Source organism: Mustela putorius, unplaced genomic scaffold (assembly GCF_011764305.1).
Source record: "Mustela putorius furo isolate JIRA1106 unplaced genomic scaffold, ASM1176430v1.1 tig00000198_pilon_pilon_pilon, whole genome shotgun sequence".
Classification (NCBI taxonomy): Eukaryota; Metazoa; Chordata; class Mammalia; order Carnivora; family Mustelidae; genus Mustela; species Mustela putorius.
Genome location: NW_025421311.1, coordinates 7,078,592 through 7,105,538, shown reverse-complemented (window position 1 = coordinate 7,105,538; position 26,947 = coordinate 7,078,592). Strand labels below are relative to the sequence as shown.

Here is a 26,947-nt window from a genome sequence, read left to right as displayed (position 1 = left end):
AAATGAAAGAAAGATAACACTGCTTCTACCTGAAAAGGTTATACTGAGGACTGTTAAGTTGATCCATCTCACACCCTGGTACAAGCCCTTACTCTCACCTGCTAAAAACCAGTGGCTCCCAGATTTCAGCATACATTCTTATTAGCTGGTGTACTTGTGACAAAAGTCGATGCATGAGCTACCCCTGGACCTGCACTTGGCAGGTTTGTGTGTGGGATGGTGTCTAGAAGTGACCTAGGTCTCTAGAAGTGACTGTCTAGTATGGCGGCCACTGGCTAGGGGTGCTACTGAGCGCTGGAGTCTGGCTTGTCTGAACTGAGATGTGCTCTAAATGTAACATAGCCAGTCCTAACTCTTACTATAGAAGAATAATGCAAAATATTTCATTATTGATCACATGTTGAAATAATATTTTGGCTATATGCGTCTAAATAAAATACGTCCTTTCCTATCATTTTTACCTGTTTCATTTTTTTTAATATAAGTACCAGAGAATTTAAACTGAGGTATGTGCCAACATTATATTTCTATGGAACAGCATTGGTCTTAGATGCTTCTCCAGATGATACTTGTGGTAGAGAACATCAGAGCATTTCCTAAGAAACGATATAGGAAATTCTAAACTCTCTGAAAGAGTGGACACCTTTCCCTATTTTTAGATCCCCACCAGTGTTCAGAACATTGTGGGTAATTAACTTTATACTAATTGAATTTAGAGGCATTTAAAATGTTATCACAGTTTTATAAAAAGAACTTCATTAGAAGTTTTTGCTTTTTTAAAAATCCCATTCCTAAGGAATTATTTTTGAATTTACATTTTTAAAAAATATTTATTTATTTATTTGACAGAGAGAGAGAGAGAGACACACAGTGGCAGGCAGAGGGAGAGGGAGAAACAGGCTTCCCACCAAGCAGGGAGCCCAATGCGGGACTCGATCCCAGGACGCTTGGGATCACGACCAGAGTCAAAGGCAGATGCTTCACCAACTGAGACACCCAGGCCCCCCTGAATTTACATTTAAGTGAAACAAAAGACATTTGAAACTCTAACTTCGGTTCGTTCCCAAATCAATAAAAATAATTTTCGAAAAGAACTGGCATGTTTTCCCTATGGTTATTTGACTCGCATAGAAACAGACTGTTTCTCCGACTAGATTTCAAAAGTGCCAAATATCCCCGAACTCCAGACCTTCCCTTACAACCAGCGGTCAACACTCAGCCGGGGACACGCGCTCATTTTAATGCCACAGTAATGCAGCCGGATGCAGGAAAGGAAAGAGAGACTTACGGGGGGGGGGGGGTGTCTGTCTTTAAGGACAAGTGCGGTGAGAATGCTGACCCCCCCCGACCCCCCCCCCCTCAAGCAGACTGGCAGGAGACCAGAGGCGACACAGCTAGGACACACGTAGGCCAGCGCTGCGATGCGGGACCATCTCGACCTCTCCCGCCGCCGCCGCCGCCGGGAGAGAACCGACCCCGAAGCGAGCAAGCCCCCCGCCCCCAGGAAGGGAAGAAGGGGCGCGGACGGCCGCCCTCACCTCATGGCCACGTTGCTGCCGTCGATGACCACCGGCCTCAGGTTCTCGCCGTCGTCCGCGAGCGGCTCCTGCATCGGCGAGTCCGAGCGCTGGGACTCCAGGGACGACGAGTCCCGCGGCGCGCTGGGCACGGCGCTCGCGGCCGGCTCGGCGTCGCTCTTGTTCCCCAGCTTGACAAGCTCTCCCAGGATGTCGTTGATCAAGGCGTCGGTCCCGAGCTTGTGGAGCACGAGCTGCACCTGCTCCTCCGAGTAGCCCAGCTTCAGCGCGAACTCCAGCTTGGTCTGGTACTCCCGCACCGCGTCGGGGGGCTGCGCCGCCTCCCCGCACGCCGCCGGCGCCTCCGCGGGCTCCAAGTCTCGCAGCAGGTCACTGCGTGTCAGCGCGCGGGGCTGCAAGCAGGGGGACCGGCACAGCTGTCTGTGAGTCTTGGTCACCAAGCACGGCTCCACCGACATGCGCAGTCGTTCGGACTCGTTATCAGAATGTGCGCTTCCGTCCGAGTCGCCCGAGCTCGCGTTCCCTCCCGGCGCGTCTTTCTCCTCCTTCCCCGAGTGCACTTGATCCATGGTCGGCTTCTCTACCATCGACCACGGCACGGGTGCACTTGAGTGCGGGTCGGTGCTCTCCACATAGAGGTGGCCGAGGTCGTGCCCCAGATGATCCTTCAAGCCCATGAAGCTGTTACGTGTACTTGATTCCACTTTGCTATTTTTTCTGTATTCCTGAATGCAAAGCACCCCGTATTCCTAGAGAAAAAACATGTAAGACTCTTAGAATTTTGGACTGTTTCATTTCTGTTCCCATAAAGAACGTGAAAGAACACTGCCAGACCACGGAATATGCAGCGCGGTGGTTTCTCTCCATCTCCTCAGCCCTCGCAACACCTTTGCCCCAGATAGTAGCATGTCCTGTTTTCCAGATAAAGAAGTTAGGAAGTAGAATGCCACGCAATCCCTCTAAGGCAACAAAGAAAGTAACTAGTGGAACTGGATTTTTTTTTTTGAACCCAGTTTTGCGTGACTTTTCCCATTCTATCGTGCACTTCTTGACCTTTGGTGGGAGAGATCTCTCCACTGTCAGAAAGGCCAGTGTTTCAGAGCGACACCTACAATATTGCCGAAAAGCAGGTTCTAGATGAACTGTGATAGGTTATGTACATTTCCTCTAAAAGAATTCATAAACATTTGTAAAGAGTATTTGAAGGGAAAGCCATATGGAAAGAAAGGAAAACGTTAACTTACTATACTTGAAAGAATGACATTAATTTGGATCAAGCTTAACAACAATCTGAAGACATTCCAGACAGAATTTAGGTGGAGTGCTAACAGAGCACAGGTGACAACAGTCAACAAATTCCAACAGTCAACAAAGAACTAAATAATCACCAAGTGAATTATACTCCAATTAGCAGACAAATAGATTTGCCCTAACAATCCTTATTTTGTGGATACAGAGCATAGTATCAGAATACACATTTTAATGTGATGTTACCCTTACTAAGGGTCAGGGACAGTGCCATCTATTTCATTCCAGGGGGAAAAACTCCTTTATTCTCTGCACATTTACAGAAAGCAGAGAAATGGTACAGTTCACATGAAATTAACAGCAATGAGTTAAAGTACACTGAATACATGTTATCTTGATTTCTGAATCTAATGTAAGAAAATACTTCTGGGGGTATCTGGGTGGCTCAGTGGGTTGAAGCCTCTGCTTTCGGCTCAGGTCATGATCCCAGGGTCCTGGGATCGAGCCCCCGCATCAGGCTCTCTGCTCCACAGGGAGCATGCTTCCTCCTCTCTCTCTGCCTGCCTCTCTGTCTACTTGTTCTTTGTCTGTTGAATAAATAAATAAAATCTTAAAAAAGAAAATACTTCTGTACTACATCGATAATTAATTACCCACTATCCGCATTTGGTTAAAGAGTCATCTCCTCTCCTACTTCGCCTTCCCTCCCTCCCACAGGAATGCTTTTATGGTTTAAAACACTTTTGCTGTCTTGTCAATTTTCCTTAAAGTCTCTTGGGAATCATTGCTATTTCTTGACCGGGAATAGGTTAGCAAAATAAAATTATTTCTGCCCTTGTGTTTCAGCGTGAGAACATAGTCACATGAGCAGTTTACTTCCTAGGGCAACCCCGGGGTTCCATCCAGGGATAACGGCAGTCCGGCAATGGGAGCCAGACTTCAGACTGTCATAGGACACCTATTTAAATAATCTAAAAAAGCAATAGGACACCTATTTAAATAATCTAAAAAAGCAAACTGCAAAAACATTCTATTCTAAAGCTCTTATTTACACTAGGAAGGGGCTATTAAATAAATGTTAAGAGAAAATGCTAAGTGTTTTTCTAAGGAGTCACACATCTGAATGCATCCTTGGTGAACTTATTAGGGAGGGAAATATGGCTCCATAATGAAATAAATGATATTAAGTGTGTTAAACACTCGAGAATAGAACATGGGATCTTTGGCTTGATAACGCCGCATTTAAGATCTCCTCAGCGTAGAACTCCACATTCTACAGGAGTTTCTTCGGGTTGTATCCCTTGAGAAGACAGATAACACTGTCCTCGTAATACAGCGCTGATGACTTTTAAAGCAACATCGAGCTCTGCTGACTCCAGACAGCACAGCCGATAAAAAGAAATACTCCTTAGGAGAGCTCTCCATACATCTGCTCTGTGACGGAGCTGTATCCATTTCAAAATTTTTTTTTCCTATTAATATGGATATGCACAAGCCCAATAATTTAGAATTCGAGGAAGGGATTTTGAAAGCAAATCTTTACACTCCGTGATTTATTAACTACTGTAATATACTGACACCATAATGCAAGTAACAAATCACAACAGAATCCTAATGAAGGGATACAGTTAAAAGGAAAATCTGCACTGTGGCCTGCGCAGAGCTCCCCACCAAAAGTATCTCGAACAAGGAAAACCTATTGGAAGCCGGGCTGCCTGGCAACCAGAGGCTGGTTGCTAAGCTGCACTCCTTTAACACGCCACCGTGAATGCCAGCCCAGTGAAACAAGAATTTGGTATGAACAAAAGCCTATAAAAGAGACTGGGACTTAAGTGCGTCTGGTTTACCCTCCGAGAACAATGAAGCTGCCAAACCAATCTGGAAGCTCCGACATCATTGTTCTGTAAACCCCACAGTCTGCTCCGACCGCAGGAAGTGTATTTAATGGGCAGCATTTCTGATCTCCCCGGAAAAGTTTGGGTTTTGCAAAGTGCTGCTGTGAGATAATTCTTCAAGATAATGAGTCACTGACCAAATCCCGGACTTGAACTAGGAAATATTATTTTAATAATGGGCTCAAGTGTTTTCCTTTTGGACAGTTTCAAACAAGATGAATACTGCATGAAAAACACAGCCACTGGGGAACATGGACATGAAATGTTTAGAGAATAAGTGAAATTATTCTTCACATTTTCACAGCATTCAAGAAACAAAACCAAATACTACAAAGTTTTTAAACTAAAAATTATCCACGCTAAGGATCTAAATCTTTCTCTATCACTTCAGTCTAATAGAAAAAGAAGTGTTCATGATAGTGTGTAAATCTGCTCTACTGTATCACTTTCTTATATGGCTATAATATAGGGAGGGAAACTATGAGATTACCAACAATTTGCTTTTTATAATATTAAACCAGAGAAAACTCAATTGTATACACAAATGTATTTAGTGAATACCACACACTTTTAACTTGTAATTTACAACTCACCAAACTATCGAAACTATGGAAGTAAAAAGCTTATAGTCACTGGGCTAACATGATTGTTAATACTGACCTACCCTACTTTTAAAAAAATCAACATCTAATCTAGTTAGGCACCATATTTTTTCTTTTAAGATACTTTAGTTAAACTTCTTCCCCACACTGACAGGACTCTCTTCATGTTCTGTACCTCACTGGTTACATGAGAGAAAGTTACCCCATGTCATCTTGTCCACAACAAGCAGTTAAATAGTTATTTTTAGTTCCAATCGATCAATAGGCTAAATATGAAATAGTACAAATATGGGCAAAGGAGTTCAATTACCAGGCCTAGGTCATCTCTGCTACATAATCCAAATCTGAAATAACCTTACTTGTTGTGACCGGATGGGAAACATTTGGTTTTTAAAACTTCAATCTGAAATGCTTCTTCACTCACTTGAGATCAGTGAAACATTGCCCTGACTTCACATGAGACTTCATTTTTTTCCCCACACTACCTTGAAATCACTCAATAAAAAAATTAAACACAAGTCTTAGGATTTAAAAGCTAAAAAAAATATTTTCATCGGCCAGTACTTGTCAAAGTAATGTCATGTGTAAAACTTATGAGGTATTATTATAAAAAATCTCAGGACAAAGAATAGTAGAGAATCTATTTTTGTTCAGTGCCTTAAAAATGATCAATATAATGTTGAAAAAGATAGCAAAGACTCCAACAACATCACCTAATTTATTATTATAAGTGAGGTAGGAAATACTTTTCTCCTTAATTTCCTAATCATTTATTAGACTCCTAAGTTTTGCATTTACTCAAATGCTAATGTATGCCGGTCATCTTTAAATTAATCAACTATTAACTGATAAGGATAATTCTCATTTCATGAAGCAGCAGCACAGACAAAATGTCATACCCAAAACAAGTCGGTGTTTATATTCCCATAGTTATAAAAAAAACCCTTACAAAACTGCAAAAAAAAATATGGCTTAACTTTGAAATTTTATATCAGGAATCCATTGCAATTGGCCTTTACACACTATATTCATGAACACAGGAGGCACTGGGCAAAAATATAAATAGTCTGAACGCAGATTTCTACACTTACAAAGCTAAAGATTCCCTCCAGATACTGTACTGGAAACGAAAATAATTTTTCTTGCTAAAGGCTTAATAAGTTAAAAATCAAATAACAGCTCTTGAAAAAGACCCAAATTTTCATGCTAATCTTGTAGATGATGAGGTGTGACCAATTATTTTAATTGTCAAAAGAAACTTTGTATTCGCTGAAAGCAATATGCTCATTTACTAGAAATTTGTTGTAGACACACAAATTCCCCCATTCGGTGAGATCTCTGAAAGTTCTCATTAGATGACTTGGATCATCCTTCACCTCAAATCCAATGGGGGAAAAAAAAATTTTTATTTCTAAAGAGCCTCATATCAATTCATTAGGAATATGAAAACATGATGTTGTTAAATCCATTTGTTTGTTTGTAAGGTAAAGTTACAATGCCATAAAGTGGGTTCTGGTTGTTATCCAAATGGCAATACTAGGAGAACAATGAAAATAAAATAATGAATATGTAATAAATACTACTGCTGTAGTCTCCGTGTATTTAATTACCATTGTATTTCAGGGAGTGCTGTTGTCTGCATCCCTCCGGCTAACAAAGGAAGGATGGCCCTTTGAACAGATTGGTTAATGCTCTGGGGCAACAGATGTCCTCCTGGAACTGCAGGAGACCAGCAACTGGTGGCCTGCCCGTCTTCTGAAAACTTTCAATAGACTCATGCATATGTTCACACAATAGGGCATGTGGTAGAAATGAAAACCTCTTTTTAACCCTTTATGCTCGCTCTTTCCCTCCCAACTGACAGATGAAAGTCTTTGTCTCCTGCTTTCCCCATCACAGGACTCCTGCAAGCTGTAGTTCTTGGAATGACACCTTCAGCCTGATTTTTGATACGAAGGCAGAGGGAGGAAAACTAAAAGATGGGAGAAATTAGAAACTATACGTGACTGCCGAAACTGCTGACAACGCAGGTGACTGCTCAATCATCCTGTTTACAACAGGCTGTCCAGAACCTCTACCTGCGCATCAGTCTGTCTCCCCCAAGCCAGATTTTTAAGACAATGGAAACATCTATCACATCGTACTACCGGTTCACAGCGCACACTTGAAGAAACACAAGAACGTGACAAGATAAAACCCAAATTCATTATTAAAACATCAGAACGTGTCAGAACTCATCCTTAAGGACCAGATGATCACATGCCATGCCTAACGCCGTGCAAATGTTCCCGAGGCTGTCACTATTGATGGGGCTCCAGACCTAGGTCTGCAGAGAGAATTTTCCTGTATCTTGGCACCATGTAACAATGGGTAGCCTTCCATTTCAGGTGCTTCCTGTCCTTCAGAGTTCAAATTAATACTCTCAAGGTTTAGCAAAGTTTAGCGGGCGAGGCATGAAGTAGCACAGATACTCACGTTCGCAGGAAAATACAAAGACATTGGTTTCTGTAGCAGCTTCAGCAGTAAGTGGCTCCTTAACACAGTTTTAGCTGCAGACTTGCAGGCAGGCAGGAAGAACAATGAATAGCTGAACAGATGGAATGGCAGTGTCTTTGCTTAACCTATTACCGAGTGGAGGAACAGCCAATCGTGGGCCAGAGAGCTCACAATTAGTTGGCCGGGCAGATGCAAGCCAACCTCAGCACCCTGGGTCAGGTTCGCAGGTTTCTAAGATAAGCAAGTTGATGTCATTCCCAGGGTCTGCCCCGGGCAGCGTGTGTATTCAGGAGGGGTGCGCTTCAACAATAGGCCAGACAAAGCCGACTCGCAGGCAGCTGCTCCCTGGGAGCCTGTCATTAGGCAGCAGGCTGCCAACAAGAAACACCTGGCTTGGGCAGCCTTCGGCTTCTCCTCCTTGTTTTTCATGTGTTGAACAAAGAAACCAATTATATTTTCAAGTAGTAAAAGTTGCATGTTTCCAAAAAGTTGAGGCTATCTTCCCAGTCTATTAGCTTCGGGGTTTTGAGAAATAAAGAACACGAGGTGTGTCAGAGTAGCAATTCGCTCCTGCAGTAATCCCTTGTCTTAAATGAGACAGTAGTGAAATGGGACAGAAGGTTAGAGTACAACTATTTCCCTGGAAAACACCAGGAAATCCAAAATACTTTTAGAGATTGGTTAATTTGTTGCAAGGCAATAAAATGGAAAAAAAAAAAAAAGAGAGAGAGAGAGAGAGAGAGAGAGAGAAGGAAAGACTGCAAAAGACAAAGGTTTAAGAGCTTACAAACAGAATTTAAGAATGTTCATTAAAAGCAGAGCATAGCTTAAGAAGATAAAACTTCAAGTGTGGTCCCACTGTGTGCCCAATGTGTACTCTGACTGTACCTTTAGATAAAATCATTTAACTTCAACCTAAATCCACCTACAGCTCACCTTATGCATGTCCAATAGCAATGTAAAATTCTTTTATTATGGATTCTATTTACTCATGTCACTAGACAAAGGCTTATGTTATGTTCTAATATACAACACATTATACCTGTTAAAGGTATTTGATTTTTCATAAAATTTGTTCAGATGTAATATTCAAATTTCAGCTCAGGGACAAGTTAACTTTATGAAGAAGTAAGGTGTTTTTTTTTTAACTAATAAGCCAAAGCCATTCCCCTTGCAGAGGAAGCTTGTCCCTCCCTGTGCCCCCCACCCCCTTATGGCCAAAGTTCCAGTATGATTTATGAGGCTAAGCCTCATATGATTTATGAGGCTAAGCACTACTTGCTTTTGAGGGTGGCATAAGTTGCAGGCTGAGCGGCCTCTGATTATTACAAAAGTTCAATCAAAATTTAAACACCATTAGATGTTGCCAAAGTACCTCCGGCTCAAGGGAAAGGAAAAAGACTTCTCCGGCTGTTCTGCGACCTACTTCGGGGAGAGAGCGCCCCCAAGCGGCCCGCACCGGCGCGCCTGCACGTTCCACTCCCGTGCAAGGAGAAAGGCGAAGGCAAGAGTTGCTTTTACAACTTTGTGACACAGGCTGAATGATGCGGCTTTTCCAAGCTACAGGATTGGGGTAAAGCACCCCAAACCATCGGAGGCCATCTCTCTTTACACGTACACAAACACCGAGGCTACCCACGGTAAGGGTGACTTGTGAATACTTGGGGAGTGACAGTAGTTGTTGGGACTCCTGGCCACTGGGGACTTAACTGTGCCCACTCAAGTGTAAATGAGATTTTAGAAGGCCTACTCTACATCGTTTAAATTTTTCGGTTATTTCCCGGAAGAAAACATCCCTTATGAGTATTAAAAGCCTTAAAAAAAAAAATCAGTTACCAGAAATAAAATGAAAATACAAAGTATGCTTTAGATCACCATTTGTCTGCATTTTTCCTCAAGAGCTTAATATTTTATGAAAGTATATCATTCCCAAAATGTTAGAAAAACCTGTGAAAATATTTAACTGAATGTCATTATTATTAGGTCTGCACGGCACACTAATTTCTAAAGCAAAACTCTTCTTATTCTGCCAAGGGTTGCAGGAATGTTTCTGCATTGGTTAAGCCTAGGTCTGATGTCAGGAGCCCATTAAAGATAAAACATCTTGAACATTACAGTTTATTGCAAATTAGAAGGTGAACTACCCAAATGTTATGTCTTGGGTAGCAAGTAAAATGAAGAGAGTTTAAAATATATATATATTTTAAAAGTAGTGTGGTGCTATTTCTTTTTGAAATTTCATGAGTAAAAGGAGTAAGAAATATAAATCCAGGCCAGATAGTGAGTAAATATACTCCTTTTGGTAAAACTGAGTTTGATTTAGTAAGATAAAGATTAAAAATGTACATTAAATGCAAAGTGATTACAACAACTGAAACCTAATAAAGCTTAAGCTACGCAGGGACGAGAGAGACAGTGAGGTCCATATTTATGAATTCATATTCAAACTTGCTTGCGTATAAAAAGTAAACTCTTTTAGTATGAATAGAAAGTCTTCTCTTTTGCCCTGGCTTTTCTTCCTTCTCTTTATCCCTTGCTACTATAGTTACTACTTTATAGCTTTAATTCGAGAGGAGGAGGAGGAGGAATCTTCTCACTAATTCCTACCACTGGTGAACACAAAGTAAAGAAAACTACCCCCGGGCTCAGCAGGAGGCCTGATCTCTAGCACAGGATTAGGCTTTTTTGCAAACAACAAATAAAGGCAGTGATCTGAAAAAGCTAATCAGATCCTGCTGTGGTATTTAGACTGTCTTGGTTGCTGGTATTGGATAATGTTAAGCACATTAAAACATCTGTAGGTGAAGAGCCCGTCTGGCTTCCCTAGTCACAAGCCCTGGTGCACTTTCCACCCCAAAGCAAATACAAGCAAATACCCTGGGCTGTTTGGGGCGCCGCAGGAGAGGGCTGAGCATGGTGTGCTCCCGAGGACAGGAGTGGGACACGGAGGACAGTGTGGGGTTCTAGCGGCACGCGGACATCTGTCAGTGCCAACGCCGTGTCTAATGTCAAGAGCTTCGACCACGTGAGAGGACCTTGTCTGTTCCCTGAAGTCTGAATGTGAACACGTGGGCTTTGCTGCCGCTGTCAATTCTCTTCATCACTGTGACCCAAGCCCAATTCCTGGTACCTTTCTCTTAATATGGCTCTGCTCCCCCCATTAATATACAGGCTCTCCCGATCCGAACAGTAACACCATGGAAGCAAAATCGTTCTATCAAATTTCCCCAGCTGTCCCCCGAAGGTGGAAAGGTTACAATTCAGCAAAACCTATTACTTTTGAGAATTAAAAACAAAACAAAACACAACAAACACCAATAAAAACCCTAATTTATAGCCCTAATTTATACACACAATGTAAGAGAATGGAGCAAAATCCATCAGGGAGTTAACAGGGGAACAACACAGCTCCTGGGCAGTTTTATTTCTAAGACAGGGTGAGCTTCTCCAGGAGCCCGCAGCTATTCTCACTGTTCCTGCAAGCCCTCCATGGAGGCTGCGGCCAACACTCAGGGCAGCTGCAGGCTGAGGGCGCTCCAGCTTCGAGGGGATGGCAGGGCTCCTCCCTGAAGGTCTCGCAACCAGACTAGCCTCGGTTGGTGCAACTCACATCCCCACCCCCCCAACCGGGGCCTTACCCTCCTCCCTGTAGGAGGACTTACTACTTACTGGGTGGGTGAGCCTGGGATGTAAGCAAAGCCCCGCCCCACTCCTGGGCACTTTTCTCCTTGGGATCTGCTAGTCTGCCTTGCACCCCACCACCGCCTGAGGTTGGGCGGTTAGAGCTTTCTAACTTGGAAGATTCAGTGTCTTTAAGCCCTTTAAGCTGGGCTCTTGTCATGTCCTGCAACAGTCCCACCAAAACCGAGCTATTCTGATGTCCATCTGCCTGGCTCCTTTGTCTATTTCTCAATTGGCTCAGAACTAAGGCAGGAAAAACACCCCCTTGAACAACATTGAACAAAAGTTTTGCTATAAAGGACTATTACAGAAAAAAAGTGATAAAAAGACTTACATAAATTAACTCTGACCAGACCCCTTTTAAAACACATATGAAGGGAAAGGTTAAAAAAAAATTTAAAGATCCTGTAACAAAGAGGGAAGATGATGTTCCTCCAAATAAAAATTCTGTGGGTCTGACAATCTCTCAATGCCACATCAATAAAAGCAAATACACCCCAATTCTCTTTAGGGTTCAGAGACAAACACTAAATAAATCCACAAAAACAGTTATTTCTTCCCAGGGGTCCAAAAAGAAAAACTTTTCTGCAGTCACTTTAAGTGATAAGCCACAGCATAAGACTTCAATTATTTCCCAGTATTAACTTCTCATTCAGTATTTTAAAAAATTCATTGAACTAAGTCTTTAGAAAGATGATCTTCAATTCTCATTAAACTTGTAAATAATCAAAGAATTTGAGAAAAGCTCAGGGAGTCCAAAGGACATCTGAAATGCCGATGAAACAGGCTACTAAAGCAGCTCGTGTGTAAGGGAGGAAGGGAGAGAAAATTTATGAGGGAAAGAGGCCATAAATGATTTTTAAAAAGAGGGATAGAAAGCACATCATCCATATTAATAAAACACAGTAATATTAAGTGTACTGAAACTGAGGAAAAGCTGACCAAAAGCTTGTAATCTTACATAAAATATAGACAAGACATTCTCTGCATTCTAACAACTTAATGACACTTTGCCTCTTACGGTAATGATAACATTCGCAACCTCATCATCGAAGCCTAGGAAGAACTTCTCTCCTGATATCACAGACCTTATGTCCCACAGTCCAGGTGCCATCCCTCGCTCCCCCCTCCCCTGCCATGTGTGCTCATTTGCATACATCAGGCTCTCTCTGGGCTGTGCAGCCCAGCTGAGGATGGGCACGGGGCATGTTCTTTAGGCGTTAAATTATTCTACTTAGCAAACCAATTCAAACACTGCTTGGCCAGGAGTGCTGTGAAAAGACAGACTGGCAGAGTCAAGCTAGTCAAGCTAGTCAAGCTAGAGGGAGTATCAGATAGGTTACAAGAAAGCTCTATCATGAGGTCCGTCTCTTCTTACTAATGGTCTAGAAGAGTGTGTAAGTATGTACCGTGTACAGGAACTCAGGAAAGAAAAGCATGGCATGCAATAAAAGATACAAAAGCAACTACAAACCAACTATGACCCAATGAAAGTTCTCTATTAGGAGTTCCATCGAAATTCTCCCTGATAATCAAGACAGAAATAGTGCCTTGCCTATTAATTCTTTATGAGATGGTGCAATGAATTGCTTGGGTTAGTACTTCCAGTGGCCCTCACACCAGTCATTTTAAATTCCTGCACACGACTGGTTTTAGATGACTGTCCTGGTGTGCAAGAAACGGAAAACCACTGAGAGGCTAACACAACATATGGTTGTGTTAGACGATGCTGAGCGAAATCAGCATAGAGGTTTATAACAGAATTTCTCTTTATAGCCTTCTATTCATATCAGAGGGCGATGTAATAATTTTGATATTAAATTTAGATTTCTGAGCAGTGAGGACAAGATTCCTCCCAAATACAAATCATCATATACTATCATAAGTTAAATTTAGAACCTGAATCATCCTGAACAGCTGCCAACCCCATTCGACTGTAAACTTGAACAAGGCAGGGATTCCCGGCTCTTGTTTTCGGAGGTGTCTCCAGGACCCTGCAAAGTGTCTGACACACAACAGGCATCTAACAGGTATATGCAAAAAACGGATGGCATTCCCATACCTCAGTCAAAATCCCTTATTCATTCTTTCCTTCACGTAACCCATATTCTACCCAAACACGATTTGTGCAATTTGGTTGCACACTAGAGTCATCTGGGGAGATTTAAAATACACTGATGCCAGCGTCTCATACCTAGAGACATGTATTTTTGGACTGGCCGGGTGAGTCTGAGGTGTACCCAAGTTTAAGAAGACCAGTGACTGTTCTTCTAAAATATCTTTCTCCACAGCGTCGCGTATTAAAAATCCCACCCGTTAGTCCTGAACATTCAGCCAAGACCCAACTCTGCCAGGAAGCCCTCCCTGGAACACGGTTAAATTTGTCTTCGGATTATTGGAGTTTCCAGCAGGGCCTGGCACACGGCCAGGCCTCAACAAACGTCGGAGTGACGGATAATTCTGGGAGCAGAGCGCACAGAAATGCAGTATTTATTGAGCGAATGGTGCGGGGCTGGTCCTCATTATTTGCAGATTCTGTATTTGCAGAGGTGTAACGTGCAAAAGAATACCCGGTGCCTGGCTCCATCGCCGGACATGTGCGGAGGCCGACCATCAGGGCTGCTGGAGGACACCGTCCAGCCCAGGCTGTGGGAAGCAAGGCTTCCCCTCCTTGGCCAGCGCTCAGCATCCACCCCCCCCACCCCGACTTCAGAACTCTTAGAGAGCTCCCCTGTAATTTTTAATACCAGTTTCACTCAGCAGTCGGGCACCTCCTAGGGGCCAGGTGCTGGGGACACAGCAGGAAGGAAGCGAGTCTTTCTGTCACCAAGCTCACTGTGCAGTGGCAGGGTGGGGTGGGGTGGGGAGCGGGGACAGTATGAGCAACGCACACGAGTCAGGTGATGGCGAAGGCTGCAAAGCAGCTGAGTCCCAGAAGCCTTGTGTGATCAGGTGAGACCCAAAGGAAGCAAAGGAAACGTGCCCGGGAAGAGGGAGGATAAAGTGTGAAGCCCTGACGGGAGAGTGGGTTTGTGGACAAGCAAGGTGGCCCGTCGCACTGGGCGCAAGCGAGCAGGGGGAGGAGACAGAGGGCAGGAAGGCGTGCTCAGGAGAAGCAGTCACGTGGCGCTCCGGAGGACCGCGCTTCCCGGACTTCACAGCGTGTGCATCCTGAAGATCTTGCAGATCCTGATTCAGAGTCTGGGGTAGGGTCCGAGATGCTGCATCCCAATGAGCCCACGGCTGATGCCATTGCCCTTGGCCCACGGACCCCACAGGGAGAAGCAAGGCTGAAGGTCACACTAAGGCTCTGGCTTGTATTCGGCAGTGGAAAACCTTCAGAGTTTGAGTAGAGGGAGGGATAGGACCCTCCTTTATAGGACCGTCGTGTAAGCCTGGGCTCCCTTCCACACTTCCCGCTGGGTCCCATCGCTCTCCCCGTTCGGTGCGCGTACCAGATATTAAGACCGTAGACTTAGGGCATATTGGGAACCTTGCGTGTGCAAGTCTTCTTTCCCTATATGTTTTCTCCTCGTTTTCATATATTCATCCTGGCTATTTTTACACATACATGCTTCCAGATACTTTAGAATTGTTTTGATGGATTTTAACTAAAAAGCTGTTGGGAGTTTGATGGAGACCATGCTGCCCTAATACTTCTTAAAAAGCGCTCTGAGTTGCTCAACTGTTTCACCAAGAACAACGTGGTACACACACAAATACTACTCAGCCACAGAAAGGGATGAGATCTTGTCACTTGCAACAACGTGGATGGACCTGGAGGGTATGATGCTAAGTGAAATAACTCAAAGAAAGACACATACCATATGATTTCACTCGTGCAGAATCTAAACCACAAAACAAATGAACAAAACGAAATAGAAACAGACTCACAAACAGGAACCAAACTGGTAGTTACCAGACGCAGAAGGGTTCGGGGTTGGCAGGCAAAATAGATAAAGGGGATTGGAAGGTGCAAACTTGCATCTACAAGATAAATAGGCCCAGAGATGTTGTGTACAGAAGGGGAACGTGCTCAGGGACACGGCACAACTGTGTATGCTGCAGACGGTAGCTAGACTTTCCGCAGGGGTCATTCTGTGACGTTAAAACATATCTTATCACTATGATGTACACCTGAAAATTCATAGGATGTGGTTGTAAATTATTCTTTAGTAAAAAAGAACTTACTGAAATTTTTTCTATCTTTCAGTACAGTTCTCTAGATTTCTTCACAAGAGACCTAAGTTTCTTACTAAGTTTGTCTTAAAATATTTTCTTTTGTTCTTGCTGCTGTGAATGAAGGTTTCTTTTTCTTTCTCACATTATATTTACTGACTAGTTACTACATGTGTCCAAAAGGTTATTATTTTATTCACATATAGCATTAGTGAAGCCGGTATTTCTGTGAAGTCTCCATGTCTCTATCAGAGCTTCGCACAGGCTCTGGGGATCTCCGGGTATCTCGAACAACATAAATCATCAGATGGCCTCCTCCCTATCAATTTTTATATCTTTTACTCAATCCTTTTGTCTAATTACACTGTATTAATGGCTATTTTGTGTTGTTCCCAGTGTCGATGGGAATGCCTCTGGGGTTTTATTATTAAGCTTTATATGGCTTGTCCGTTAGGCTGTACACACACACATAGATAAATAACATACACAAACATCACCTTGGGCCAGTCTACCTTCCCAGACCTCACTTTTCTCAATTGTAAAAGAAGAAGAAGGAAAAAAAAAAAAGAGACAGGATATGGTTGTTTGGAAACCAAATGAGCTAATAAATAAAAAAAAAATTTGGAATGAAGTCAGACACATAGTAAGCACTCAGGAAGTGTTAGCTATATGTAACTTTATGTTTACATATATATCTATACAAATACACACCACACTGTACAGAGCCTTTGAAAAGGTCATTTATAGAAATACATTTTCCTCCTACATGAAAGATTTAGGAAAAAAATTAGGAATGTGGATAGCAGTAAGAATATGATCATTTTTTTTTGAGAATTATTGTGAATTGTGAACACTGTGAATTCTATTAATAGACTAATAGAGAAATACAATTATATTTTGAGATGGTTATATATGCTCCAATTTCCCCCAAGAATTTTTATATCAATAATCGTAAGACTGGCTTATCACTCTCCTTAATGTATTTTCTTTGCCATAGTTGCGCACCCCTATTTTGAGGTTAGAAAAGGGATATGGTATTTCACCCCGACTTTTTCTCAGTGACAAAACAGTTGCTCAGTGCACCAGACGGAACTTGACTAGACCGGGCCACGCTATCCTGCAAAGGCACCACGAGGTCTAGAGATCTGATTTAGCCCCTGAACCTGACTATAAATCCCAGGGAAGCGTCTACTCCAGCACGGGGCCCAAAGAAAAGAGGATGACCAAGAGGAAGATGGCACAGATGGATATAAAACCCAACACTATACCATACCCTCTTCCAACAACTCAGCAAACTGGACAAGTTATTTAATTGCTGTGTCTCGGTTTTAACCATGAGAAAATGGGGACAATACCCCAATGGCAGAGGGTTGTTATAAAGATCGAATGAGTTAATATACTTGGTAACTTAGAACAGTGTCTGGCACATAGTAAATACTTAAAAGTATTATCTTAAAGTTTATAGGAAAAGTGGAATTGTACAACAAAAACCCCCAGAAAACCTGATTTTCATTGTTTTATGTTCTCCCTGATGTAATTCTAAAAGTTTTCTCTTTAGACAAAAAAGAATGTGGAGGCAAAGGCTACGTTGGTGTCCCGTGAGCTCTTCTCACCACGTATTTACACAACCAAGAACTCAAGCCACTTGGGAGTTCAAATGCCTCAGGCTATGCCTTTGTTCACGATCCTGTCACACGAATCTTGTTAAATTAATAATTTAGGGCAATGCTTCTCAGAGGGAAAGGGGGGGTAACATTTAGTTTGGAAAAGCCAAACATACTGAAGGTGTAAAGGTCACGAATACCTCGGCCAGCGGAGAACAGCAGGAGATGCTGATGGAAAGCCAGAAGGAACATGGACATCAAAGCCAGTGATTCAGAAGAAAAACACTGGTCTGACAGTGGGCAGGAGTAAAGGGATGAGAGAGAAAATGCAAATATAATTAGAAAAAAAAAAGAAAAAGAAAGAAAGCAACAGTGAGAGACACCTGAAAGGAAGCAAGGATTTTTCTTGTAGAAAATGAGACATTTCTTCCAGTTTAACAATGGAGATGGTGGGCTGTGACAAATTATTTTAAAATAAATGGCTCTCGATGAGGAGCAGCCATCCCTCCCGCCTCTCTCATAACGTAACTTCATTATCATTTTAATTTCCAGCCACAGAACTCTCTCCTCAAGTAATAAATTGCTACACGTTTCTGAGTTTGCTCTCTCCTAAGATCCAGGAGTTATTAACTACTGAGAAATTAAAGCCATGATGATTTCTCCCCTTAAATAATTGCTATTTGACAAAATCTTCTTTGAAATAAAGAGATTTCTTATGACGGAGGGATTTTATCGAGAGTAGTATCATTAATTATAGAGTACCTCAGTTCTTAGGTCATTTTTATATATAAATGTTAGCTAGTTGATCACATTTTGTTTTAAGACTGTGTACATTTAAGCAGTGATACTGTGGTGTCAGGTACAAAAATAGCAGCATGTTCCGTGATGACCCAACCCAACTGAATGAGAGCTTCAGCCAGTTCACCATGAACGGATGAGCTCACTGAAGAACCGTGTATTTGAAAGTCAAAGGCATAATGCTGAGTGTGAGAGACAGTATAAACACGCAGACAGGTGCTACCCTAAGGAGTATAAAACTGTACTAGGAAAACCAGATAAATGAACATCTAGAAAGTAGAGGGTATATAAAAATTAATGCCACTAACAGCAATATCAGTCCGTACAGGAGACAAGGACATTGGCTATGGTGTGAGGTTTGGAGAGGTGACACGTAAGCTGAGTGGAGATGGTTGGCGACAATACAGCCCCAGCCGGACTATGGTGTACGCATCTGTGCTCAGGGGAAGACAGGGAGCATCTTCTGTTGTCCCGAGAACAACAGGATCAAAGGCCCAGAGATGTGAGAGGTAATAAAATATGCAGAACACTGTGTGATTAGTACTGCTGTTGAAGAGGCTAGAAAGTCAGGCTGTAGCTAGTTCATGAAAAGTTCTGAACGCCAGCCATCCCAGAGTTTCAACTTTGATACTGGGAAACCACTGAAGGTTTTTTTAAAAAGGGAACAGTAGAGAACACAGGTAGTAATGTCTCTGACATTGGTCATAGGAGTATTGTTCTAGATAATGTCTCCTGAGGCAAAGGAAGCAAAAGCAAAAATAAACTATCAGTACTACATCGATATAAAAAGCTTCAGCACAGCAAAGGAAACAATCAACAAAACTAAAAGACAACCTAGTGAACAGAAGAAGGTATGTGCAAATGACATGTATGATAAAGGGCTAGCATCCAAAATCTATAAAAAACTTACACAACTCAACACCTCAAAAGCAAATTAGCCAACTAAAAAATGGGCAGAAGACATAAATAGACATTTCTCCAAAGACATCCAGATGACCAAGATACACGAAAAGATGCTCAACGTCACATCATCAGGGAAATGCAAATGAAAACCACAGTGAGGGATCACCTCACCCGTCAGAATGGCTAAAATAAAAAACACAAGGAACAACCAGTGTTGGCGAGGATGTGGAGAGAAAGGCATCCCCATGTGCTGTGGGCGGGAATGCAAACTCGTGCAGCCGCTGTGCAACACAGTATGGAGGTTCCTCAAAAAAGTTAAAAATAGGGCTACCCCACAATCCAGAAATCACACTACTGGGTATTTACCCAAAGAATACAAAAACACTAATTCAAAGGGATACATGCACCCTGATGATTACGGCAGCATTGTTTGCAATAGCCAAATTATGACAGCAGCCCACGTGTCCATCCACAGATAAATGGATCAAGAGGATGCGGGGTCTATAAATAACAGAATAGTACTCAGCCATAAAAAAGAATGAAATCTTGCCATTTGCAACAGCATGGACGGAGCTAGAGGGTATAATGGTAAGTGAAATAAGGCAGTCAGAGGAAGACAAATACTTTATGATTTCTCTTATATGGAATCTAAGAAGCAAAACAAAGGAAAAAGAGAGACAAACCAAGAAAGACTCTTAACTCTAACGAAAACACTGCTGGTCACCCGCAGGGAGATGGGCGGAGGACGGGTAAATGAGGTGATGGGGATGAAGAAGGGCACCTGCCCAAGGAGCACTGGGCGGTGTATGGAAGTGTCGCGTCGCTAAAGTGTATACCCGAAACTAATATTACACTGTATGCTAACTATACTGGAATTAAAATTTCAGAAGAGAATGGCATCTCTACCCACAATTTAGAAAGGTAATGGGGAACCCCTGAGAGTTCTGGCAATGTGAATGATGTGTGTGTTTTTTTAAAAGATTTTATTTGTTTATTTGATGCAGAGAAAGAGATCACAAGTAGGCAGAGAGGCAGGCAGAGAGGGAGTGGGGGGGGGGGGGGAGCAGGCTCCCTGCTGAGCAGAGAGCCCGATGTGGGGCTCGATCCCAGGACCCTGAGACTATGACCTGAGCTAAAGAGAGAGGCTTAACCCTCTGAGCCATCCAGGCGACCCTGATGTGTTTCTAACTGTATTTTAGGATGATAAGTCCAGCTGCGTTAAGTTTGGGGGGGGGGCAATAAACTAAAAGAAGATGCATTAGGAAGGTATTATAATAGTTCAAACAAAAGGTGACTTGGTATCTAAAGTTATGTAGAGGTAGCTGGGTGGCTCAGTCGGTTAAGAGTCTACCTTCAGCTCAAGTCATGATCCCGGAATCCCAGGATCAAGCCCCGCATCGGGTTCCCTGTTCAGTGGGAAACCTGCTTTTTCCCTCTGCCTCTGCCTGCCTCTCCTCCTGCTTGTGTTCCCTCTCTGTCAAATAAATAAAATCTTTTAAAAAAAGTTATGCAGGGGAAAAAAAAGAAACAAGATATATTACCTAAGATAGAGCCAATGGATTTATACAAAAGAGGAAAAGGGGGCACCTGGGTGGCTCAGTGGGTTAAGCCTCTGCCTTTGGCTCAGGTCATGATCTCAGGGTCCTGGGATCAAGCCCCGAGTCGGGCTCTCTGCTCAGCAGGGAGCCTGCTTCCTCCCCCTCTCTCTCTGCCTGCCTCTCTGCCTACTTATGATCTCTCTCTCTCTGTCAAATACATAAATAAAATCTTAAAAAAGAGGAAGAGGTAAAATAAAAATATCAAAAAAGTATTGAAAAATGGATGGCATCAAATGACACAAATATATTGCATCATGACCAAGAAGACAATGCTGGATAAAGGCGTTTAGCGGCCCGGGACGGAGCTACTTCAGTGAGTTGAGGAGCGGGGCGGACAGCAGACGGTCTTCACCAACTTTCCAGACCGCACGGCCCTTCTTGACTCCTGAAGTTCACAGACCTCACTCTAAAGACAGGCTGCTAAACATGTAAACCAGAAACACGGGGGGCACTACAAAGAAGCCAAACAGAGTAAAATACAGTCATCAAGTTATGTAAAAACTGTGATTTTAGTGACATATATATTTTTTATGAACACATGGAAAGAACAAGATGAAGAAGCCGTTCTCCTAACTACCGTGATTTTGAAGTAGCTAGAAGCGAAAACGGTATTTTGGAGAATTCACTTCAACTGTGACATGACAGGGAAACATTTTTGGTTTCTGCAGGTGAGAAAGTCCTATGTGCTATTATTGACACTGGATTTCTTACTCACATTCGTAACGGAGGGACACGCAAGACTTCGAGGAGAGGACAGGAATATAAAGACGCACATTTTTCCCAGCCAACATCACAAAAGGCCCACGGGTCCTCGGGGGAACCAGAGAAGGCAGATGACAACTCCCACCTCGGTGTGGGGAAGAGAAAAGGACAGCACACGTCTTCTTTTCGTAAGTTAGGCAGGACAGGCGCAGGGTAAAGATATTGGGGGAGGGGGCTGTTAGGGAAGGAGAAGGTTTTTTTTCTTTACAAAGTGTAAGCCCGGAGAATGGATTCGGTGGGGCCAGGGAGAACAAAGGTGTGCACATCGTATATGGATGAAGTGAGGGGAAGTCTGCTGAAACCACCCCAACTCTGCAGGCTTTCCCTCCGTGCGACCCAGGGGGCCAGGGCTGCCAGGAGTCAGGACCAGAAGTCAGGAAACGGACTTGGGGGGGGGGGGGACTGGAGCGGGAGCGGGGGGGACGGGACTCGTTTTCTTTGCTCTCCCGCCTCCTCTCTGGATCCATCTACGACCTTCTGTCCCAGCCCTGGAGACACCTACAAGCTTAATGCTGCCATTCGGTAATCTCCTATAAAGATGCCCCTCGTAGCTCCTTCCCAGACTCCCTCCACCCAAAGTCAAAACGCCCAGAGAAAGATCAGTGAGGGGACTGGGAAGCTTACATGATTAAAATAATTATGAAACATCTAAGTGTGAAGGATTCCTGAGGAAGGGGTAAAGGTGCAATGAGTATTAGAACAACAGCTTGTTAAACCAAAGGACTACCTAGATAAAGAAACTGATGAAAGACCATTCAGTGTAAGAGTGTTAGCTGCACCGTGGTCCTGCTCCCTTGTCCCTGCACCTTTCCTCCTCGGAGGGGTGTGGGGGGGGTGTGTGTGTGCGCATGCGTGTGTGCGTGCAGGTGCACACGCACGGAGAAAAGGGGGTGCAGGGAGGACGGAATCAGCTTACTCTGTTTCTCACTCTTAGGAGAGTTTCCTAACCCACTTGGTCTGGTAAACAGAGAGCTACCTTACTGGAAAGCGAAGCTTTGGCGACATTGGAACCAGTCTTTCTAAGATGAATCACTAATCTTATTGGATTTCCAGGACCGATTATTTTTTCAGCGATCATACAAAAAGCTGAGAAGCGGCTATCACACAGTAGAAGGAAACCAGCTCAGGATTTTGGTCAAATGGAAATCCAGGTAGAACCGTCCTGCTTAGCTGAGGTGTTGGTCAACAAATTCGCGCTCATAACTACCGAAATGCACAGAAACTTCACTCATTTGTACCAAGGCGGGAAAGAAACACTTCCAATCTGCCTGTTGTTCTGAGGAATGCTGAGGCCCGAGGCGCAGCCCCCCGCAGCACACTTGCCCAACCTGCATTCTGGCTGTCACCCCGGCGCTCCAGAGCACCTTCTCCACCTGCTACGGCTTCACTCAGGTGCTCTCACAGCTCGGGCTCGTCTCGAGGCTAAGCGGCCGCTGCCAGCCTGGTACCCGCCGCCCAGCCGCCCAGGCTGGCTCCAAAACCTCCTACCTTGACCCGAGCCACAGCCTGTGACATCGGCTCTTAGGAGCAGATTCCTAGTGTTTCTTCAAAATCATACCTTAAACATGCTCCCTGTGCTCTGAATCTAGTCTCTGACTAAGGAAAGAAAATCTCAGTGATCTGGGGACAGGGTGTGGGCTTCAGACGTTAGCTGTCCCTTGCTCCCTGCAGACATCCTCTTTCCGAAGGGGAGGGCGTGCGGACATGGGGCCCGACGGGTGGCTCGCTCTTCAATGCCACCAGAAGACACCCGACAACACAGAGCAGTCGGAAGCTCACCCGGGAATTACAAAGGCAGCCATCTGAAGCACTTTCTTCTCCATCAGAAACAAAGGTCATTTGTTAATTTCTCACAGGAATCACTCGAAGTGCCACCGTCCCGCATGTTCAAGAGTGTGGAGTAACGTCTATGAGTCTACTCTTCCTCTTGGCCATTCATCCCTCCCATAAACAGGTCGGCAAAGAACAGTCGATTTTTATTTCCAAAGCTTCACCATCTTGAGGGGGACGGTAGGGAGGACTCAGAGGATGCTCCCTGTCACATCTTCTGCTGGTGAAGAGCACGGCGAGGACCACAGGGAAACCAGGGCCACTGGCCCGACCCCGGCCCCAGGATGTCCTGACACTCACAGAGGAGGGGGACACACCAGGCCTGAGGTCTGCAGATCCAGGAGCTGAGGGGTCCCACTGAAGGAAATCGAATACTTCTGCAACAAACTGCGAGATTGGCTTATTCTGAAAGTTAACACCATCCTATCTTCACACAAAGATGAATTGTCAGAAAGCCTTGACAATCCAAGGCGTTAGATTTACTTCTCTCATTTACTGGCTTGTAATGATGCTGATGGCGTCAAACTCTGGGGTTTACACACGCATTTAAGCAACAACAATGATAATAAAAATGACCCTTATCTCAAGTACTCAGAGTAATTCACCACAGGCGGCCTGACTTCAAAGTTGAGATACAGGCAGACATTTGCACTAGAAGACCGCTTTCAAGGCATTTAATAAAAACCGAAACCTAGAGAATGGAAATATACTCTGGCCATGATAAACAGAGAGGAGATAGCAGCAGATAGCCAAAAACAAATTTTAAAAACCAATATCTAAATTAAACTTCTCTTCCAAAGAACTGTATAGTTAAAGAAAAATAAGAAGTAAAATTATAAGCTAGGAGATGTGGCCAAACTGATACTCAAGGAAAAATTAATCGTACAACTGTATTTAATAGAAAACAAGAAATCAAGGAGTTAAAGATTTAAATTGGAAAGGTTAAAATGAGCAGGCAAACCAAATAAAGGTGAACAAAGGAATATAATTTAAAGCAGAAATAAATAAACGAGGAAGCAAGAAAGAAAAAGCAGAGGCGGTTAATAAAATGGAGCTGGTTCTGAATGCACGAATGAATGACGAATGTCCTAAAACTGTGACCAAGAGGTGGGGAGTTCTGCATCTACCTCACAAGACAAAAGTAAAGTTCAATGAAATGGAAAGGATTCTCCTCATAAATCTTCATGCCAATAAATTAGGAATCTATAATGAAAGCTGACCTAAGAAAAGGTTACAAGTGTTAATACCGTGGAAGAACACTCGGTGATTTATATCCTCTATTCCATTCCTGAGAAAGGATGCTCTACCTATAGTTTCTATGGGTGCACTAGAGCAAAACCTCAAAGCATCCAGCTTCACTTCGATTATTTTAGGGCACTGGAAAACACGGGACACGTGTCAGTGGTTTAAGAGGCTAGCATAATTCTGCTTGATGAAACCTTCAAAGATGGCTCAAAAACTAACCAAATATATGCCTAATCTTACTTATACTATCCACAGAAGCTCTACAAGTAAGAAAGGTAAATTACACGGCGTATTTACATTGTAATGATACACATTAACAGGTGGACTTTATTCCATGATAATAGATATTTCTCATATTGAACAACCTTTTTTTTTTTTTTAAGATTTTATTTATTTGAGAGAGACAGACAGCCAATGAGTGGGGGCCCAGGAGGAGGAAAGGGAGAGGGAGAAGCAGACTCCCTACTGAGCAGAGAGCCCGATGTGGGCCTCAATCCTGGACCCTGAGATTGTGACCTGAGCTGAAGGCAGACGACTGACCCACTGAGCCACCCAGGTGCCTCTGAACAACCTTGTTCATCCATAGTATGTATCGATGAAAGGCTCATGCACTGGATTGCTTATGGAAGAGCAAAGAGGGACCTGAGCAGTCAAGAACTTCTAGATTTTTGGTTTGAAAAACTGAGAAGAAGGTAGTAACACTTAATGAAGTGAAGAAGTCTTGGAAAGAAAGATTTGGAAGAACAAAAATTGTTTTAGATAATTTTCATTTCAGATACCAATAGCTATACAAATGGAATTGTCCCAAGACAGCTGCATAAAAGAGAGAGCTAACCATGTGCCAGTGATAATCATTGGCAAGATGACGGCATTTTAAAATACAATAATGGATGGGCGGAAGACTGTAGAAAAAAGGAGAGACTCCAGGACCAAAGTTTCAGTAACCCAATGATAGAAGAGTCCACCCAAATCTGCAAATACCATATTCTCATCATATTACCATACTTGGTCATCTTTTTAGACATGCTAAATTAGAACTTCAGTGCGAAATCTATTTAATAAAAGCCTTATGACCTCAGAAGGTGGTTTTCCTGCTAACCACTGAAAACTTTGGGTATAGTAGCACTGTTTTGGGGGGATTTACAAATTATTTGAATCTTTTTTGAGGGGAAGTAGTTTTCAAACACTGCTCTAAAAAATGCCTAAGAGGCTGAATATGGAGGACACTGGGACCCTGATCCCAAGATTTCATTTGAATAAAAGGTTCTATTCCAGGGGTAAAAACTGCTTCATTTACTTCTATTAATATATTTTTAAAGATTTTATTTATTTGACAGATAGATCACAAGTAGGCAGAGAGGCAGACAGAGAGAGAGAGGAGGAAGCAGGCTCCCTGCCAAGCAGAGAGTCCAATGCGGGACTTGATCCCAGGACCCTGAGATCATGACCTGAACTGAAAGCAGAGGCTTAACCCGCTGAGCCACCCAGGTGCCCTACTTCTATTAATATTTTACAAATAGGATGTAACAGTGGACTATAGTGAAAAGAGTAGGTCTTGAACTATCACTGAGACAAGGACAGAATCATTAAGTACACTGAAAGCAGTAATATTTCAGCCTTGCTGAAATTTGAGATTTGTTTAAACTGATTGTGCATTCAATTAAAAAGGAAGAGAATATAAATTAAAAACTGAAAAAAATATTTTTGAAGATGTGCCTAAAAGATACTTGGAATTTAAAATCTTAAGGGTATCCTCCCATAAGATATAAATCTATTTTGAAGTTTCTCACATTTAACTTTGTAGTTATTTTCAGGAGTGCGTGTGTGTGTGTGCGTGCGTACATATGGGGGAGTTACGTATGAAAACAATAGCCAACAGAGGAAGTTCCATTAAAATCAGACATAAGCCCAAATGCCTACTATTAATCAACACTGTTCTCTAGCTTCAACCAATGCAATAAGAAAAAAAATGTGGAACTGAAATATTGAAAAAAAATGCATTATTACATCACAAAGGCTCAGCTGAAAAGGTGTTGGAACTCAGTCCTACATTCAACAGAGCATAAAAGAGGAAGGTAGTTAGATGGTTACTTAAAAGTGAGTGACTTTTCTTTATACCAGCTGTAAAATTTGGCTATACCAGATTACAAAATATAATATGGGGAAATCTCGTTTAGCATAAATAATGGTAGTTTGCGTCCCTCAAGGACTTATGCGTCAATACACATCACCTGCTAATCTCCACACCACATTAGAGGATAGCACCACCATTACAGGCACTACTATCACAATCTTACAGAAAAAGAAACTGAGGCTTAGCGGAATTATAAGAAAACTGTCCAAGATGATGTAGCCAGTAAGTGTCAGAAAAGGAACTCGGACTTAGTTTGACTCTACAGAATGAGCTTCTTAGCACTGTTAAGCTCATTCTTGTCTATCAAACTAACAAAGCGAGGCTGCATGGGGAAACAGTGACCGGTTCAAAGAATGGACTCATTCCTGCAGTGTCAATAAGAATATAAATTGGGAGGTGCCTGGGTGGCTCAGTGGGTTAAGCCTCTGCCTTCA

General features: G+C 43.0%; 1 protein-coding gene across 4 annotated transcripts in view; it reads right to left on the bottom strand.

Annotated features, from left to right (window-relative positions):
* The window catches only part of ZC3H12C (zinc finger CCCH-type containing 12C), an 80,042-nt gene that overhangs the window by 39,021 nt on the left and 14,074 nt on the right, over window positions 1-26,947 (bottom strand). For all 4 annotated transcript variants that reach the window (XM_013062417.2, XM_045077541.1, XM_045077542.1 and 1 more), the window contains exon 2: window positions 1,539-2,287. In XM_013062417.2, the coding sequence (XP_012917871.1) occupies window positions 1,539-2,287 (749 nt within the window). The remainder of the gene's footprint in view (window positions 1-1,538; window positions 2,288-26,947) is intronic.